Source organism: Bombina bombina, chromosome 4 (genome assembly GCF_027579735.1).
Source record: "Bombina bombina isolate aBomBom1 chromosome 4, aBomBom1.pri, whole genome shotgun sequence".
Lineage (NCBI taxonomy): Eukaryota > Metazoa > Chordata > Amphibia > Anura > Bombinatoridae > Bombina > Bombina bombina.
This window is the reverse complement of record NC_069502.1, coordinates 686,440,155-686,458,710: the sequence shown is the minus strand read 5'-3', so window position 1 is coordinate 686,458,710 and position 18,556 is coordinate 686,440,155. Positions and strand designations below refer to the sequence as shown.

General features: G+C 35.9%; 1 protein-coding gene across 1 annotated transcript in view; it reads right to left on the bottom strand.

Moving 5' to 3' along the window:
- The window catches only part of FIG4 (FIG4 phosphoinositide 5-phosphatase), a 1,077,570-nt gene that overhangs the window by 516,269 nt on the left and 542,745 nt on the right, over positions 1 to 18,556 (bottom strand). Inside the window, exon 15 of the mRNA XM_053710848.1 lies at positions 6,349 to 6,497. Within this exon, the coding sequence (XP_053566823.1) occupies positions 6,349 to 6,497 (149 nt within the window). The remainder of the gene's footprint in view (positions 1 to 6,348; positions 6,498 to 18,556) is intronic.

Below are 18,556 nucleotides of genomic sequence, written 5' to 3'. Positions count from 1 at the left end.
TATTCCAGGTCTGGTTGGGTCTCCAGACTGACTTGGTTTGTGCAAAATTCCCCTCCTGCTTTGTGGCGGAGGAGGAAGTAGAGGGTCCACCTTTAAAGTTTCGAAAGGAACGAAAATTATTTTGTTTAGCCCTCATTTTAACAGTCTTGTCCTGAGGAAGGGCATGACCTTTACCTCCAGTAATGTCGGAAATGATTTCCTTTAGTTCAGGCCCGAATAGGGTCTTACCTTTAAAAGGAATAGCTAAAAGTTTAGATTTTGATGACACATCAGCAGACCAAGACTTAAGCCATAACACTCTATGCGCTAAAATGGCAAAGCCTGCATTTTTTGCAGCTAATTTAGCCATTTAAAAGCGGCATAGGTAATAAAAGAATTAGCAAGCTTGAGAGCCTTAATTCTATCCAAAATATCATCTAATGGGGTCTCAACCTTAAGAGACTCCTCTAGAGCCTCAAACCAAAAAGCTGCTGCCGTAGTAACTGGAACAATGCATAGGATCTTTGAAAAGCACAACTGTCCTCAATAGGTATAGTTGTACGCTTAGCCAGGGTAGAAATAGCTCCCTCGACCTTAGGGACCATCTGCCAGGAATCCAGAATGGTGTCAGATATGGGAAACATTTTCTTAAAAGTAGGAGGGGAGAGAACGGAATGCCTGGTCTGTCCCATTCCTTAGTAACAATGTCCGAAATCCTTTTAGGGACTGGAAAAACATTAGTGTAAGTAGGGACCTCTAGATATTTATCCATTTTACACAATTTCTCTGGTGGTATTACAATAGGGTCACAATCATCCAGAGTCGCTAAAACCTCCCGGAGTAACAGGCGGAGGTGTTCAAGCTTAAATTTAAAGGCCGTCACGTCCGAGTCTGTTTGAGGGAACACATTTCCCGAGTCTGAAAGCTCTCCCTCAGACTGCAATTCCCCTACCCCCAACTCAGAACACTGTGAGGGTACATCAGAGATGGTCAATAAAGCATCAGAGGGCTCAGCATTTACTCAAATACCTGACCTACTGCGCTTACCCTGTAAACCTGGCAGTTTAGATAACACCTCTGTAAGGGTAGTAGACATAACTGCAGCCATATCTTGTAGGGTAAAAGAACTAGAAGTACTTGGCGTCGCTTGAGTGGGCGTTAAAGGTTGTGACACTTGGGGAGAATTGGATGGCATAACCTGATTCTCTTCAGACTGAGAATCATCCTTAGACATACTTTTATCACTTAAAATATGTTCTTTGCAATGTAAGGCCCTTTCAGTACATGAGGGACACAATGTAAGTGGGGGTTCCACAATGACTTCTAAACACATAGAGCATTGACTTTCCTCAATGTCAGACATGTTGAACAGGCTAGTAATAACCACAAAAAGTCTTGAAAACACTTTATTTAATGAAAAAAACAACAATCTAAAAAACAGTACTGCGCCTTTAAGAGTAAAAAAGCGTACAATTACGGATCAGCCAATAGGATTTTTCCTACCTTAATTCCGATTGGCTGATAGAATTCTATCAGCCAATCGGAATTCAAGGGACGCCATCTTGGATGATGTCATTTAAAGGAACCTTCATTCTTCGTTAGGACTTCGTTTGAAGAGGATGCTCCGCATTGGCTCGATTGAAGATGGACCCGCTGCGCGCCGGAAGGATGAAGATAGAAGATGCTGCCTGGATGAAGACTTCTGCCGTCTGGAGGACCTCTTCTGCCCGGATCGGATGAAGACTTCTGCCGTATGGAGGACCACTTCTGCCCAGCTTCTTGGAGGACTTCGGTCCGGCTGGGTGAAGACGTCTCAAGGTAGGGTGATCTTCAAGGGGTTAGTGTTAGGTTTTATTAAGGGGGGATTGGGTGGGTTTTAGAGTAGGGTTGGGTGTGTGGGTGGTGGGTTTTAATGTTGGGGGGTATTGTATTTTTTTTTTCCAGGTAAAAGAGCTGATTATTTTGGGGCAATGCCACGCAAAAGGCCCTTTTAAGGGCTATTTGTAATTTAGTATAGGGTAGGGATTTTTTTATTTTGGGGGGCTTTTTTTACTTTATTAGGGGGATTAGATTAGGTGTAATTAGTTTAAAAAAAAATTTAAATTTTTTATTTTCTGTAATTTAGTGTTTGTTTTCGTAATTTAGTTTAATTTAATTGTAATTATCTGTAGTTAGTTTAGGTAATTTATTTAATTATAGTGTAGTGTTAAGTGTAATTGTAACTTAGGTTAGGGTTTATTTTACAGGTATATTTGTATTTATTTTAACTAGGAAGTTATTAAATAGTTAATAACTATTTAATAACTATTCTACATAGTTAAAATAAATACAAAGTTGCCTGTAAAATAAAAATAAACCCTAAGATAACTACAATGTAATTATTAGTTATATTATAGCTATCTTAGGGTTTATTTTATAGATAAATATTTAGTTTTAAATAGGAATATTTTATTTAGATTTATTTAAATTATATTTAAATTAGGGGGGTTAGGATTAGACTTAGGTTTAGGGGTTAATACATTTAATATAGTGGGAGAGGCAGATTAGGGGTAAATAAATGTAGGTAGGTGGCGGCGATGTTAGGGACGGCAGATTAGGGGTTAATAAAATGTAACTAGTGTTTGCAAGGCGGGAGTGTGGCGGTTTAGGGGTTAACACATTTATTAAAGTGGCGGCGATGTCCGGTCCGCAGATTAGGGGTTAATTTTTTTTATTATAGTGTTTGCGATGTAGGGGGGCCTCGGTTTAGGGGTTAATAGGTAGTTTATGGGTGTTAGTGTACTTTTTAGCACATTAGTTAAGAGTGTTATGTTACGGCATTAGCCCATAAAACTCTTAACTACTGACTTTTAAATGCGGTAGGAGTCTTGACAGGAGAGGGTGTACCGCTCACTTTTTCAAGCAATCGTAATACCGGCGTTAGGAAAATCCCATTGAAAATATAGGATATGCAATTGACGTAAGGGGATTTGTGGTATGCTAAAATCGTGGAAAAAAAGTGAGCGGTACACCTGTACCTGTCAGACTTGTAATACCATAGGGCGTTAAAAAGCAGCGTTGGGACCTCTCAACGCTGCTTTTTAAGGCTAACGCAAGACCCGTAATCTAGGTGTATGTGTGTAATGATTCAAGATCTAAATCCAGCAGCAAAAAGGCCCCCAGTATTGAGGGGAAAAACTAAAATATCTGCTTTTTACATGCCTGCTTAAGTTTTGTGACTACCAAAATTTTTGCTGCATTTCGTAATGACAAAGTGCAATTTGCACTTGAGTAACTGATCAGGACAACCAAATACTATCTACTGCCCAACCACATCATTAGGAGCCACATCAGATATATATATTCACTATGGTGGCTGAGGAACATATTTTAGAAACACACACAAAAAAATAACAAAAAAGGTGTAATTTAAAATATATTTTTGGCAATACTGTAATCATTAGGATGAATGAGAACATGAAGAAAAAAAATCCACCAGGTCCATTCATGAATTTATATGTTTTGGAGCAAAAAAATTACAGAATAGAAGCTTTCATTTTGAAACAAAGAATCTTTGCAACTTTGGTAAATTATTTCAGTTCCAGTACTGAATAAACATTATTTTCTTCTTTAAAACCACAAAATTATTGAAATAAAACTGCTATACAATAATTATGGGAAACAATCTTGTCTTCCCAGGGAAACTATGTGCTTAATCCCTTTGCAGGGGTAAAACATATAAGGCTCCATGTATTAAGCAGCGTAAACCTGCTTCCCGCAACTTAAGAAGCGCTGGTCATCAGCCGCTGCTTCTTAAACTTTCCGCCACCTCTAAGGTGGCAGAGAGAATTCAACCCGAACTAGCTCACTTTAGGGTGATTGGCAGGACCTTAGCGTGAGAGATACATAGGGGCAGCAGAAGAACAGTATCTGCTGCCCATATGCCACAAAGGCATGCAGACTTCTCAAGTTGAGAAATTACACTAGGAAACTAACTTTTCCACACTCCTGAGATATCATACTCAGAAACTTTGGAGTCAGGATCAAGATATGTAAGGGGGAGCAGAAATACTTGCTTAGGTCTTAGGTTAGTCTTTCAGGCAGCACTTCCTATCAAACCCTGTCTGTAAAGACGCAAACATATTAAATGTTACTAATTGAATGAACAAGTGGAAGATGAATCCAGTGGTTGCTTTGCACACTAGTTCAACAGAAGCTTCTATGCAACAGAAGCTTATCAACTAACTTAAATGATAGAACCTACTATCTCTGGCTAGTTAGTCATAAAGAAAAAATCCAAATGACCAAATAAGCTTTGGAAAACATCAAGCCTAGAGTATTTTCTTTTAAATCAGAATGAAAAAAAAAAAAACTATTTCTTGCACTCTTTGGAAGCTGTTTACCAATGACATCTTGAGAAATCTGACTGTAATCAGCCTGTAAAGCTTAGCCTATGGGGCAGATTTATCAAATGTCTGTCCGACATGATCCGCTCAGCGAATCATGTCCGACAAACATCGCTAAATGCTGACAGCATATGCTGTCAGTTCTGGTGAACCGCTTGTGCAATGCCGCCCCCTGCAAATTTGCGGCCAATCGGGCCGCTAGCAGGGGTTATCAATCAACCCAATCTTACACGATAGGGCGGACTGATGTCCACAGCCTCAGAGGCAGCTGACCAGTTAAGGAGAAGCAGTCTTAAGAACGCTGCTTCATAACTGCTGTTTCCGGCGAGCCTGATGGCTTGAGCGGAAACAGGGGCATCAGAGGCCATTCGGCCCTTGATAAATCGACCACTATAATAAGGGATGTTCTAAAGATTTTTTGAAGTTTCTACCTATAAGGGAAGATGTTCTGAAGATTTCTTGAAGTTTCTACCTACATCAGTAAAGCAATATTATTATTATTTATTATTATTAACGGTTATTTGTAGAGCGCCAACAGATTCCGCAGCGCTATAAGCAAAGGGGAAGTACAACAAAACAATTATAGGGATCAAATAGGTAGAGGGCCCTGCCAAGAGTTGCACTGTTGTAGTCAGCTCTTAAGAAGGTTATATACAAACAGCTGGACTCTTAGGCTTACATGCTAAGGCGGTTCAGGGGATAGCAATGGAGGAGTGGAACTGGTATAAAGTAAGGTTAGCATAGGTTGTATGCATCCCTGAACAGTAGAGTCTTTAGGGAGCACTTGAAGCTTTCAAAGCTAGGGGAGAGTCTTGTGGGGTGAGGCAGAGAGTTCCACAAGATGGGAGCAAGTCTGGAGAAGTCCTGTAAACGGGAGTGCGATGAGGTAACCAGAGAGGAGGAGAGTAGGAGGTCATGAGCAGAGCGAAGGGGACGGGAGGGAGAGTATCTGGAGACAAGGTCTGAGATATAGGCGGAAGCAGTGCAGTTGAGGGCTTTGTATGTCAGAGTGAGAATTTTGTGTTTGATCCTAGAGGCAAGAGGAAGCCAGTGAAGGGATTGGCAGAGAGGAGCAGCAGATGAAGAGCGACATGTAAGGAAGATGAGTCTGGCAGAGGAATTCATTATGGATTGTAAAGGAGCTAGGCGGCAGGTGGGGAGACCAGAGAGGACAGAGTTGCAGTAATCGAGGCGGGAAAGAATGAGAGAGTGGATTAAAATCTTAGTTGTGTCTTGTGTAAGGAAGTGTCTAATTTTAGAGATATTTTTAAGTTGGAAGCGGCAGGCTTTAGCCAAGGACTGAATGTGAGGAGTGAAAGAAAGATCTGAGTCAAATGTGACCCCAAGACATCGGGCATGCAGGGTAGGGGTAATGATGGAGTTGTCGACAGTTATAGAGAGATTGGGGGTGGAGATTTTTAAAGAAGGGGGGAAAATGAGGAGATCAGTTTTGGAGAGATTTAGCTTGAAGTAGTGAGAGGTCATCCAGGAAGAGATGTGAGAAAGACAGTTAGTGACATGGGTTAGCAAGGAAGGAGATAGGTCTGGTGCAGAGAAGTAGATTTGGGTGTCGTCAGCATACAAATGATATTGGAAACCGTGGGACTTTATTAGGGAACCTAGAGATGACGTGTAGATTGAGAAGAGAAGGGGACCGAGGACAGAGCCTAGACTTCATACCATACTTGAATACACCGCCAAGTCTATGAGAGAAATGTCCATTTCTTTCAGATTAACTGCAGTCATATATATTATTATTATATTTTATTTATAAAACGCCAACATATTCTGCAGCACTGTCCATGGGTACAATTCTAAGTATAACAATGATACAATACAAACAGTTACAGAAGGAATTCAGGGCCCTGTTCCCATGGGAACTTAGAATGTTAAAGATGGGTACACAGAAATTAATATATCCTGTCAGAGAATGATTTACTTTATCAAACTGACAATAGTTTATCACATCAAAAGGAATGCATACCTAACTGCATCTGTGTCAAACTGCAAACTAGGTTTGTCAATCAATCCTAAAGAGTAGAGCTGATAGGCCAAAGCACACTTTCCAACCATGAACTGCGCTGTATTGGTTCGATCTAAGCAGTCAACACAGTTTGTTCGAAGAACTCCGGTCTAGAGCAAACACAAAGAAAAAAATATATTAATTTATTTATTTTACAAAGAATTTATAAGTTCCTAAAAGCAGGGAAATAAAGAAACCAGTATATGTTTATGTGCTTACCAAGCACATGTGGTGAAAACTTCAGATTTAATACATTTAATTTGTATTGTGACTAGAGTCTTTAAAGTGCCCAAAGTAAAATGAAAGGTCTGTGCACTTCATGTTAGCTGATCAAGGGAAATCTTTTAGAAAAGCTTATCAAATAATGAATCTACAAAACTTTCATGGTGAATTTTGTAGAAAAATTATTAGATAAACTTTTCAAAAGAATTGTGATTCAACTCAAAATTAGCATTTTCTGTTTATATAGTAATAGAAAAATGATTGCTACGTACATATGTCAATAATGCAATATAGTGAGTTCTCTAAGCCTGCAAAGTTCAGAGATCTGTGGCCAATGGACATCTCTTAAATGAAGACAAGTTGATAATCACAGAATATGAACATAACTGCTGCTTGTCTCTAGTAAATCATAATGCAAATGATGCTTATCATAAAAAAACTATTGATCATGTCTGCATGAAGCTGAACAAAAAGTACAGTGATCTCTTGATAATTAGAAGTTAACTCTAAGATTATTAACTAAATTTAACAAGCAGTCTGAATAATAAAGTTTTTCTGGCAAACATATTAGTCAACCCAGGGATTGCGTACAAAACAATTATAATCCTGATTATAGAGACACTATCATAATAACCATATAGAGGCATTAGCCTTAGTCACAGTAATATAATCAAGCAGCACACGTTAACATAATTTCATATCAGTTTCATAGAAACTTAAAGGATTATAAAACACTACATTTTTGTACGTAATTAAATTACATATTTAAATTTATATCAATAAAAGGATCACAACTCGGGGGGGGGCGGAGCTAGCAATTGAAGCAGCAAGACATGTCTTTTTAGAGCTCCTGCCATATGAACAAATAAATCATTACTTTAAGCAAATTAAGGACTCTTAAACCCCAACATCTTTTGTTATCCACACTTTGGAGAGCAGGACAAATAATATTGACCATTGTCACAAAGCACGGGTCACTGCAACGGCAAGAAGATTTTTTGGGCCTGAGTTGTTGACCGCACGGAGTAAGCCGCCATTTCAGAGAATATCTGTGAGACGTTATTACCATCAGAGGTACATTTTTTATAAGTCAACGGAGCCTTCAGATATATAATGGAGGGGTTACTATTTGCTAAGCTGCGCAACTTAATTACCTCCTTGGACACCCAGCAACATACACTAATTAGTGAACTGAGAGTTGCTATGGGTGGGCAGCCGGATCCACCGACAACATGTAATCCTGTGGAACTTGGGGGATATAGCCCGCCAGAAGTACAATACTGGAAAGGGAAGGCACCTAAAGAGGCAAGAGACATACGCAGTGCTAAAGCACTAAACCTTGAACCCAATATGGCTGAGCTGACACAGCTCAATAGGAGGCGCAAACCTCTACAGCCCTCTACCATTGAAGTAGGGCCGCCCGAACTCAACGCAACACAAAGTCGGGGTGATTTGTCACAGATGAGAGAAAAAGAAGCAGGGCCCCAATTTGCCATGCTCGAGTGGAAATCTGGAGGACATATTATGGTCGACGGAGCTGATGATGTTGTGCAGCAAAATGGCCTCCCGCCAGAACTCTACAATAAGCTGAATCACGGTCTGGGAAGGGAAGCCCAGTCACTAGTAGCAGTGAAAGGGACTGGCGGACACTGGCAAACCGCTGGAAGCGGCAATGAGCGGAGTGCTGTGGAGGAGACATGGGTGTGCAGGGAGTTACTAGTCTATGGCTCTCATAGTGCTCAGATAATTTTTGTATTGTGGTGGTTCCTGCTGCAATTCTCCCAGACGATATTGCTCTGCATGCTGGTGAAGCTAAGTAGAAGTGGTGTAGGTTAACTTCTGAGACAAGGGTAACGCCACTTAACGCAGCCCTTAGCCATCTCTTCTCCATGGTTCCAGACTGTTCAAGCGTGATTTTTTTAATCCTTATGTATTACTCCTTGGGTTTATTTGCATGTTTTATAGCCCTGTTCAAAGCTAAAGCTATAGCTGTTTGTTGACTTTAATAACATTCGTAGATTCTCCTTGGTTAAGTGCTCAGTGTATTAAAAGGCTAATATATCTTTCTATACTAATTAGGTTGCTAGATCCTGTTCCTGTAATCATATCCTATCCTAAGTTTCCCCATACTCTAGCCTATATATCTGTTGTTTATACAGTTTGTTACCCCCATATATGCTACAAGGAGCGTTTGTATTATTTTAACTATCGAATTTTTATTGTTGTACCCTCTTTTGGTGACATACACAGTTCTGGGTAGTGGGACAGGGGTGCCTCATGATACGTAGTTCATTAGATATAGAAGTATGATATGCTAATATAGGGTAACATGTTTAATGCTAATTTGTAATAGCCTGAGCTGGAACCAAGTAAAGATTTATTTGATCCTATTTTACTCTCACAATAGGAAGGTATGACCTTTCATAAAATAAAGGTGGGCTATAATAATTCCAGTTTATGTGGGTCCAGTCCCTTCAGTTTGAATTTACCACTTCAATAGAGGGGTTCTCGTACTACCAATTACCCAGGTATAGGGCCCATACTAGGGTAATGGGGTACATTTCATAAACCTTGTTACTGGTATAGCTAGAACCTTGACCTAAGATCATAGCTAACACAATATTTTACTGTTACACTGATATGGTTAGGCTATTTATTTCATGTGGGATTTTTTTTTTTTTTGTAACCCTGTCTATATTAATATCTGGTCCTATTTGCATAATGATTTATATGACTGTATAATGCCAGCGTGTAGAGCATAATACGACACATAGTGGATGTATAGGAATGTATTTTGTATTCATATGATTATATAGAGGGATTTCGTTAAATACTTGTTCTCCCTGTTATTCTCTATTTTTGGACGGTCTCCACTTTATAATACAAAGATCCGAGGATCTCTGAGTCCTAAGTGTGATAGTCAGGGGTACTAATTAGTTGATATGGGGTTATCTATATATGCCTATATAACATTTTTGTACTAGACCATTCACTTACATTCTATAACCTGGGGCCATACCAAAAAGCTCTGCCCCCCCCCCCCCCCTCCCCTTCCCTCTTCTCCCCTTTTATTAAGATAATATTCTAATATTTTGTCACGCAGTTCTCATGTTATGGATTTACAGTTATATATTTTGTGAATGTGACTTAATATCTATCCTACGTAAGATATGTCCCCCCTCTCCCTCCCCCCTTATCCATATATGTATTCGCCTAACACGGTGAATTTCTTATGCGGTATTAATCTGCACTTTTTTTCTATTCATGTTTATAAATCATGCCAGTAAGTGGCTATGTATCACTATAATTTCCTCTAGCGACATAAGCTATTAGGGATGGGTCCATGAGTGGCCTATAGATTAGACAGGAGGTATATAAAACTTAAAAAATATGAGGTTCCTTGGCCAAACATGTTTTGGTAGAAATGTAGCTCAACTTGTTTGAACTCCTATTATTGTGATTGCTATTCGTGTAATTGTTTTATGTATAACAAAACATATATTTTGTGTTAATGTTTTGCATGAAAACCTCAATAAAAACCTTTGATTTAAAAAAAAAAAAAAGGATCACAACTCAACAATTAATTTTGAAAAACAAAGCAATTAATTGTTTTAAAAATTAAATGAAACAAGTTATTTTATTTAATTTCCATATATATCCATTGATAGGCATTCTCCGCTATCATGGCATAAAAGACACACACATGTGTGTCTTTTATACCATGATAGTGGAGAATGCCTATCAATGGATATGTATGGAAATTAAATAAAATAACTTTTGTAATAACTAAAAAGAGTGCTGAATTCCCATTCTTTATATCTAAGGTTTATCATATCCTTGATATCTATCTTTATATAAATATAGTTGTCTTGGGTCTGCACCATTTATATTACCTAATATATTCTTATCCTAAAAAGCAACTTTGTTGAGCTTGTTCATTTGTTTATAATTATTAAATATAATGACATCACATATAATAAATGTGAGATAGATAAACCTGAATATACCTAGGCACAACACAGTGAAACAGTAAATAGTGTATATATATATGTGTAATAATAGAGTAGATAACAGGGGTACAAAAATAACAATTTATTACAGTCCTCAAATAATATTACAGTACTCAAAGTAATAAAAAAATAATAAAAATCGGACGTCTCCGATATAAAATTTCAATTAAAAGAAATGGAGAGAAAATTGCCACCACTGAGGTTAATAGATACAATAGATGCAAATGAAACAAGACAGTAGCTGTCAAAGTCCCAAGTGCAATAGTGCTGTTGCAAAGCCGCAGTGCATAAAGGTAACCAAGGGAATTTCCTTAAACAAGTGACTACACAGTACCTGGCTTCCGGAATAATTGACAAACACGGGATAGAACAGACTTTTCTTAGCCGCTCAGCCTCCTTGTTGTTTGTTCCTCTGCCGTTATGGTCACGTGTGTATATGATGTCAGTGGAAGCCAATCCTATTGGTAAATTATATATTTCGAAAGGTACAGCTGATCCACTTTCTTAAGTAGAAGGGAAGAAGTCATCCACTCTTAAGTGCATATAAGCACGCAGATTGATTCCTCAGAGGTTTGAGTGATGAGACTTTAACACACTTTGCTTAGTCTTTGGCACTTGTCAGTGCAGGCTTTCAGTATACCATACCAAGCTTTCAGTATAGCAAACCAGAGTAAAGTCCCAAACAATCCTCCGTTGCTCAAGAAGGAGTACTTCACAAATATCAAATTATTCTGGCTGCAAAAACATCAACGCGTTTCTCCCTACATGAGGGCTTTTCAAGATGAATGTCAATTATTGAAGTTTGGGAGCGCTAAAAAAGCTTTAAAGACAATATGGAGATTTAAAATTTGCACAATATTTATTGCTGGTGGACAATCTAAAAACATATATAAATCAAAAAATCATAAAAAACAATAATATAAACAGTATAATCAGTCTAGGGTAGGATGAAGTAGTGCTAATATATTAAAGTATGGGACGTCTCCCTTTTAAACTTTATATTTTTGGGTTTCTCTGTATCTTAACCTTTACGTCTAGATTATTGCAACACTCTAGTTAAACAATGGCTATGTAACCACCTTAATCCACCTTATATTTGCATCTGAAAATGTAGTGTCTTTAAAAAGATATTTTCTTGACTAATTGTCAGAAATAAAATGTTCATAAAAATTGCTTTGATGTATAAAAGTCTTTTTCCAGTATAAAAATATATTTGTAGTCCAATAAATTTCCGCTATTTCTTAGAGGGGTAACCTTGTAACACTTCAGTCTTTTTTATGCAATTTGTAACAAGTGTTTCTAATGAGCTTACCGGGTCTTCTGACACCTGCTGTGTCTGGCGGTTTGTTTGTTTATCTTACCAGGAAGATGTTTATGCCTTTTCTCTCTCCAATCTTGTACGATACAAGACTAGCCTGTAAGCTTGGTTCTTTGGAGCCTATTTCAGTCTGTGTGGCTCTGATGGTTCAGCACCTTCTGTTCAAAATATCTCTGGCTGTCAGTATTTGGCAGCAGGCTTTCGAGTCAGGTAAATACTTCCGCTACACGCTCCGGCGTGTTTGGCGGTTCCTCCGATACTTAGTGTACAAGCGGCCGTTTGTTTCTTTTCTTCTTCCCCTGTACTCAAATTGTGATTGAGATCCTGCAGGGTATATGTGATCTGTAATGGTTGCGTCTACGCGTTTCGCCGGTTGGCTTTATCAAGACGGATGGTTTGTGTTCTGAAGCCCGGTGTTTTTAAAGAGCCCTCTTCTCTTTCTGATTGGTTGATGTTTCTTCCTTTTTCTATTGGTGATCTGTTTAAATGGCTTTTACTGAGGATTTAAGGTGGACTATCGAATTGTATCTATCTTTTGCAAATAGTATAGATACATTTGTTCAATTTATAAGGTGGATTTTTCATTTGTATCTATCTTTTTCAGATGGTATATACATTTTTTGTTATTTTATTCGATTTATAAGGTGGATTATTAAAATCTTCTATTATATACATCAATGTTTCTAGTCGACTTATATAATATATTAATATATTGTTTATCAATTTCTAATGGATTTTCTATATATCCAAGCCTAAACGCAGATTATTTCAAAATGGATGTTTGTTATTTCATATAATTATCACATTTTTATGATATATTTTTCCCATTCTTTTGTTAGAATGTATAACCATCAATTTTTTGTCATCGTATTAATTAGTGTGTTGTATATATAGTTTTCATTATTTTATATAATTCTAGCTTTTATTCTTTACATAGTTCTTTTACTAGATTTGTCCTTATATATTTGGTATAATGTTGTTAAATTATAAATAATTTTTAGTGACTTATTTCTGAATTTTTTATTATTTAGAAACTAACGATTTCATTATAGAATTTGAGATAGTAAGATAGGTAATAGATTTTGAATCAAGTTTTTTATAAAGAGTAATTTAATTCCCATGTTTTTTAGATGGTTTTTATGGTCTTGTTGAAATATTGAATCTTACTAGTTCTATTTGTTTTCATCATTATGAGGTAAGAAATGGGGAAAGGTCCAGTTCAGAATTTAGTCCTGATGGATATAAAGTCTGCATGTTGTAAATTAATTCTGCCTCTTTTCTTAATAGTTTTTCTTCAAAGTTTCCCCCTCTCCACTCTTGTTTCAATTTCTTTATACCCCAGAATTTAAAGTCTTTTAAGTTATTCTTATGTATTTCTCTGAAATGAGTGTATAGATGAGTTTCTAGATTTCCCTTAGCTATACAGGACAGATGTTCTCGTAGGGTCCTTGTAGTTTCTCCTATGTACTGTAACTGGCAAGTGCACTGTATAATGTAGATGACCCCTTTGTCCTGACATCTTATTGTTTCTTTTATGTGATGTATTAATCCGTTAGTGTTGGATATAACTTTCTTACATTTACTGCTAAACTTGCAGGATCTACACCCAAAACAGGGAAAAAAACCTTCTAATTTGTTTCCAGTTAGATCTTTTTGTGTCATGTGTGTTTTTTGTATCTGTTTAAATTCGCTAGGGGCGAGTATCTGTTTAAAATTTTTGGCTTTCCTGTATATGATTGTTGGATTATCTTTCATTTTTTCTCCTATCAGAGGATCTGTTTGGACCAGATGCCAGTGTTTTTTGACAATTCTTTGCAAAATATGATGGTCGCTGTTATAGTCTGTGATTAATGCAACATTAATTTTATCTTCTTTCTCTTCTCTATAATTTTTTGGATTTGAATCTTTATTTTTATAAGTAAGTAGATTTTTCCTTTCTTTTTGATCTACTTGTTCCTTAGCTTTCTTTATTATATTAGGGTCATACCCTCTATCATGGAATTTTTTCTCTAATATTTCTATTTGTTCTTGTACAATTTCGTTTAATCCTGAGGCATTGGCCTTTAGGAATATTCTCCTTCCATTTATTTAAATGGCAGCTATTAAAATGTATTAGATTGTTGGCATCTACTTTTTTGAAGTGTGTCTTAGTTATTATTTCCTTTTCTACAATTTCTATATCCAGATCAAGGAATGTGATTTTTTCTTTACTGATATGATATGTAAATTGAATTCCTATGTCATTTTGGTTCATGTCTGCTATGAATTTTTCCAATTCTTTAGATGTCCCCTTCCATATAAGGATGATGTCATCGATATATCTTTTATAGAGCACGAGATTTGCGCCGAGCTCATGCTTGGATATGAACTCTTCTTCCCATTTGCCTAAGAAGAGATTTGCATAGCTCGGCGCAAATCTCGTGCCCATAGCAGTACCTCTTGTCTGGAGATAGAATTTTCCATTGAAGGAAAAGTAATTTTGATTTAAGATATAATTAATACCTAGAATTATAAAGTCTTTTTGTTTTTGATTGAGTGTATCATCTCTCGTCATATACATTTCTGCCGCTTTAATGCCCAATTGATGTTTGATACTTGTGTATAACGATGATACATCACATGTACTGATGATATAATTATCTTCCCATTTTAATTTATTTAAATTTTGTAATATATCGGTTGTATCTTTGAGGTATGAAGGTAGTGTTTTTACGTATTTTTGCAAAAAACTGTCAATATATTTTGATAAATTTGCAGTTAGTGAACCTATTCCCGATATTATGGGTCTACCGGGTGGATTGATGGGATTTTTATGTAATTTTGGTAAGTAATAGAATATCGGTATTTTAGGGTATTTAGGACAGAGGAAATCAAACTCTTTTTTATGGATTATGCCTTCAGTTGAGGCCTCTTTTAATATGTTTGTTAACTTTGATAGAAAATTTTTGGTTGGATCTAATTTTATTTCTCTATATGTTTCTGTATCTCCTAGAAGTCTATTGGCTTCGTTAATATAACTTTTTGTATCTAGGAGGACTATGCCTCCTCCCTTGTCCGCTCCTTTGATTGTCAGTTCTTTATTGCTTTGTAAATTTTTAATTATTTCATTTTCTTTTTTAGATAGATTTCTATTTCTAAATTTATTGTCTTTTACACTTGCAATATCTTTTTGCACTAATTTTTCAAATAGTTCGAGGTTTCTACCTTTCTCAGCACTTGGATAAAATTTAGATTTTAATTTTAGGTCTGTGTGTTGAATCTCTGGAGTAGTTGAAATGACATTTCTTGTTATACCATGAGATGTTATTTGTCTCTCTATTGGATTTTTTGCAAATAATCTTTTCAAAGTTAATTTTCGCACAAATTGACTTATATGAATATGTGTATTGAATTTATTCATTTTTGTTGTCGGGGCAAAACTTAGACCTAGTTCTAATACTTTTTCTTCTTCTTTAGTTAATACTTTACTACTTAGATTGAAGATACCTGATGGTGATTTTATTTTGTTTTTTTGACATTTTTTTAACTGTTCTTCCTCCTCTTGTTCCTCTCTGCTTCTTTTTCTTAGTGGTGGTGCTTTTAGTGCTAACTTGTTTTGTGTTGTTTCTGGTCTTGTTGGATCTAATTCTAAAAAATGTTTCTCATTTTTTGGGGAATTTGGAACTGTGCTTAATTTTTCAAATTTATTATTTGTTTTTATTTTCCAATTGTGATTTATATTTTCTTTTGGTGTTTTTTCAGAATTTCTATTTCTAAAATTTCCATTGTGATTATCTTTTTGTGAGTATTCTCTATAGTGATAACTATCTTGCCTTTGGGGGCTGTTATAGTCGTTTTTATAGTGGTTGTAGTGTCTTTCACCTTTTTCTGTGTATTCTCTTCTATATGTTTCTCTTTCATTAGGTCTATGTTTATCTTCATAGTGATTGTGATTTTTAAAGTGTGTATTGTATCTTCTATCGTAATTGTAGTGGTTTCTGTACTCTCTTGGTTGGTAATAGTTCCAATTATTATAATTGGTTCTCCATTCTGTGTATCTACCCTGTCTTTCATTTAGCCTATTTTCAAATCTGTGATTACTATGATTATAGTTACCTCTATCTTCATAATAATTTTGTTTTTGTTTTACATGTATTTGTTGTTTATTAGGGATAGAAGTGGTGTGTTGTGAATCTATATCAGTGTTTTGTTCTGCTGTAATTTCTTCTAATTCTGTTTCCATCTCATCTGTCAGTTCTTGATAATCTTCTTCATCCCTTTTGTATTTTCTCCATTTGGTCTCTAATAGATCTTTATTCAGTTTATTTAGATTGGAGATTATTTCTTTCTGTCTAAATTTAAACTCACTGTTTTCCTTCACTTCCTCTAGTTCATTTTTAATTGAGGTAATATTCTCACTTAGTTGTTTCAGTGATTCTTCTCTAGACCTTTTTAGAATGTCTAATAGGGTTTGTGTAGTTTCATTTAAAGCTGTATCCCATTCCATCTGGAATTCTTTTTTTAGATCAAATGTGCATTTTTTCTTAACTCTAAGGCCTCTAGGGGCCCATTTGTTTGCTATATATTTATTTAAGAAGTGTAATTCTATTTTTTGTTTTAGTTCACTAGTCATGTTTTTCTCTAATTTAGCCATCTTTGTGTTTATGTCTATAGGTTCTACCTCAATTATATTTAATTCATTTTCCATAATTTCTTTTAGAATCTCTTCTCTCCAGGTAAATATATCTTTCTCCATTACTAGGCTGCTATTACTTAAGCTCATAAAAAATGAGCTAGGGAAGAATAGATAAGTTGCGTGGGTTAATTTAAAGCCAAAAATTTTAAACAGATACTCGCCCCTAGCGAATTTAAACAGATACAAAAAACACACATGACACAAAAAGATCTAACTGGAAACAAATTAGAAGGTTTTTTTCCCTGTTTTGGGTGTAGATCCTGCAAGTTTAGCAGTAAATGTAAGAAAGTTATATCCAACACTAACGGATTAATACATCACATAAAAGAAACAATAAGATGTCAGGACAAAGGGGTCATCTACATTATACAGTGCACTTGCCAGTTACAGTACATAGGAGAAACTACAAGGACCCTACGAGAACATCTGTCCTGTATAGCTAAGGGAAATCTAGAAACTCATCTATACACTCATTTCAGAGAAATACATAAGAATAACTTAAAAGACTTTAAATTCTGGGGTATAAAGAAATTGAAACAAGAGTGGAGAGGGGGAAACTTTGAAGAAAAACTATTAAGAAAAGAGGCAGAATTAATTTACAACATGCAGACTTTATATCCATCAGGACTAAATTCTGAACTGGACCTTTCCCCATTTCTTACCTCATAATGATGAAAACAAATAGAACTAGTAAGATTCAATATTTCAACAAGACCATAAAAACCATCTAAAAAACATGGGAATTAAATTACTCTTTATAAAAAACTTGATTCAAAATCTATTACCTATCTTACTATCTCAAATTCTATAATGAAATCGTTAGTTTCTAAATAATAAAAAATTCAGAAATAAGTCACTAAAAATTATTTATAATTTAACAACATTATACCAAATATATAAGGACAAATCTAGTAAAAGAACTATGTAAAGAATAAAAGCTAGAATTATATAAAATAATGAAAACTATATATACAACACACTAATTAATACGATGACAAAAAATTGATGGTTATACATTCTAACAAAAGAATGGGAAAAATATATCATAAAAATGTGATAATTATATGAAATAACAAACATCCATTTTGAAATAATCTGCGTTTAGGCTTGGATATATAGAAAATCCATTAGAAATTGATAAACAATATATTAATATATTATATAAGTCGACTAGAAACATTGATGTATATAATAGAAGATTTTAATAATCCACCTTATAAATCGAATAAAATAACAAAAAATGTATATACCATCTGAAAAAGATAGATACAAATGAAAAATCCACCTTATAAATTGAACAAATGTATCTATACTATTTGCAAAAGATAGATACAATTCGATAGTCCACCTTAAATCCTCAGTAAAAGCCATTTAAACAGATCACCAATAGAAAAAGGAAGAAACATCAACCAATCAGAAAGAGAAGAGGGCTCTTTAAAAACACCGGGCTTCAGAACACAAACCATCCGTCTTGATAAAGCCAACCGGCGAAACGCGTAGACGCAACCATTACAGCTCACATATACCCTGCAGGATCTCAATCACAATTTGAGTACAGGGGAAGAAGAAAAGAAACAAACGGCCGCTTGTACACTAAGTATCGGAGGAACCGCCAAACACGCCGGAGCGTGTAGCGGAAGTATTTACCTGACTCGAAAGCCTGCTGCCAAATACTGACAGCCAGAGATATTTTGAACAGAAGGTGCTGAACCATCAGAGCCACACAGACTGAAATAGGCTCCAAAGAACCAAGCTTACAGGCTAGTCTTGTATCGTACAAGATTGGAGAGAGAAAAGGCATAAACATCTTCCTGGTAAGATAAACAAACAAACCGCCAGACACAGCAGGTGTCAGAAGACCCGGTAAGCTCATTAGAAACACTTGTTACAAATTGCATAAAAAAGACTGAAGTGTTACAAGGTTACCCCTCTAAGAAATAGCGG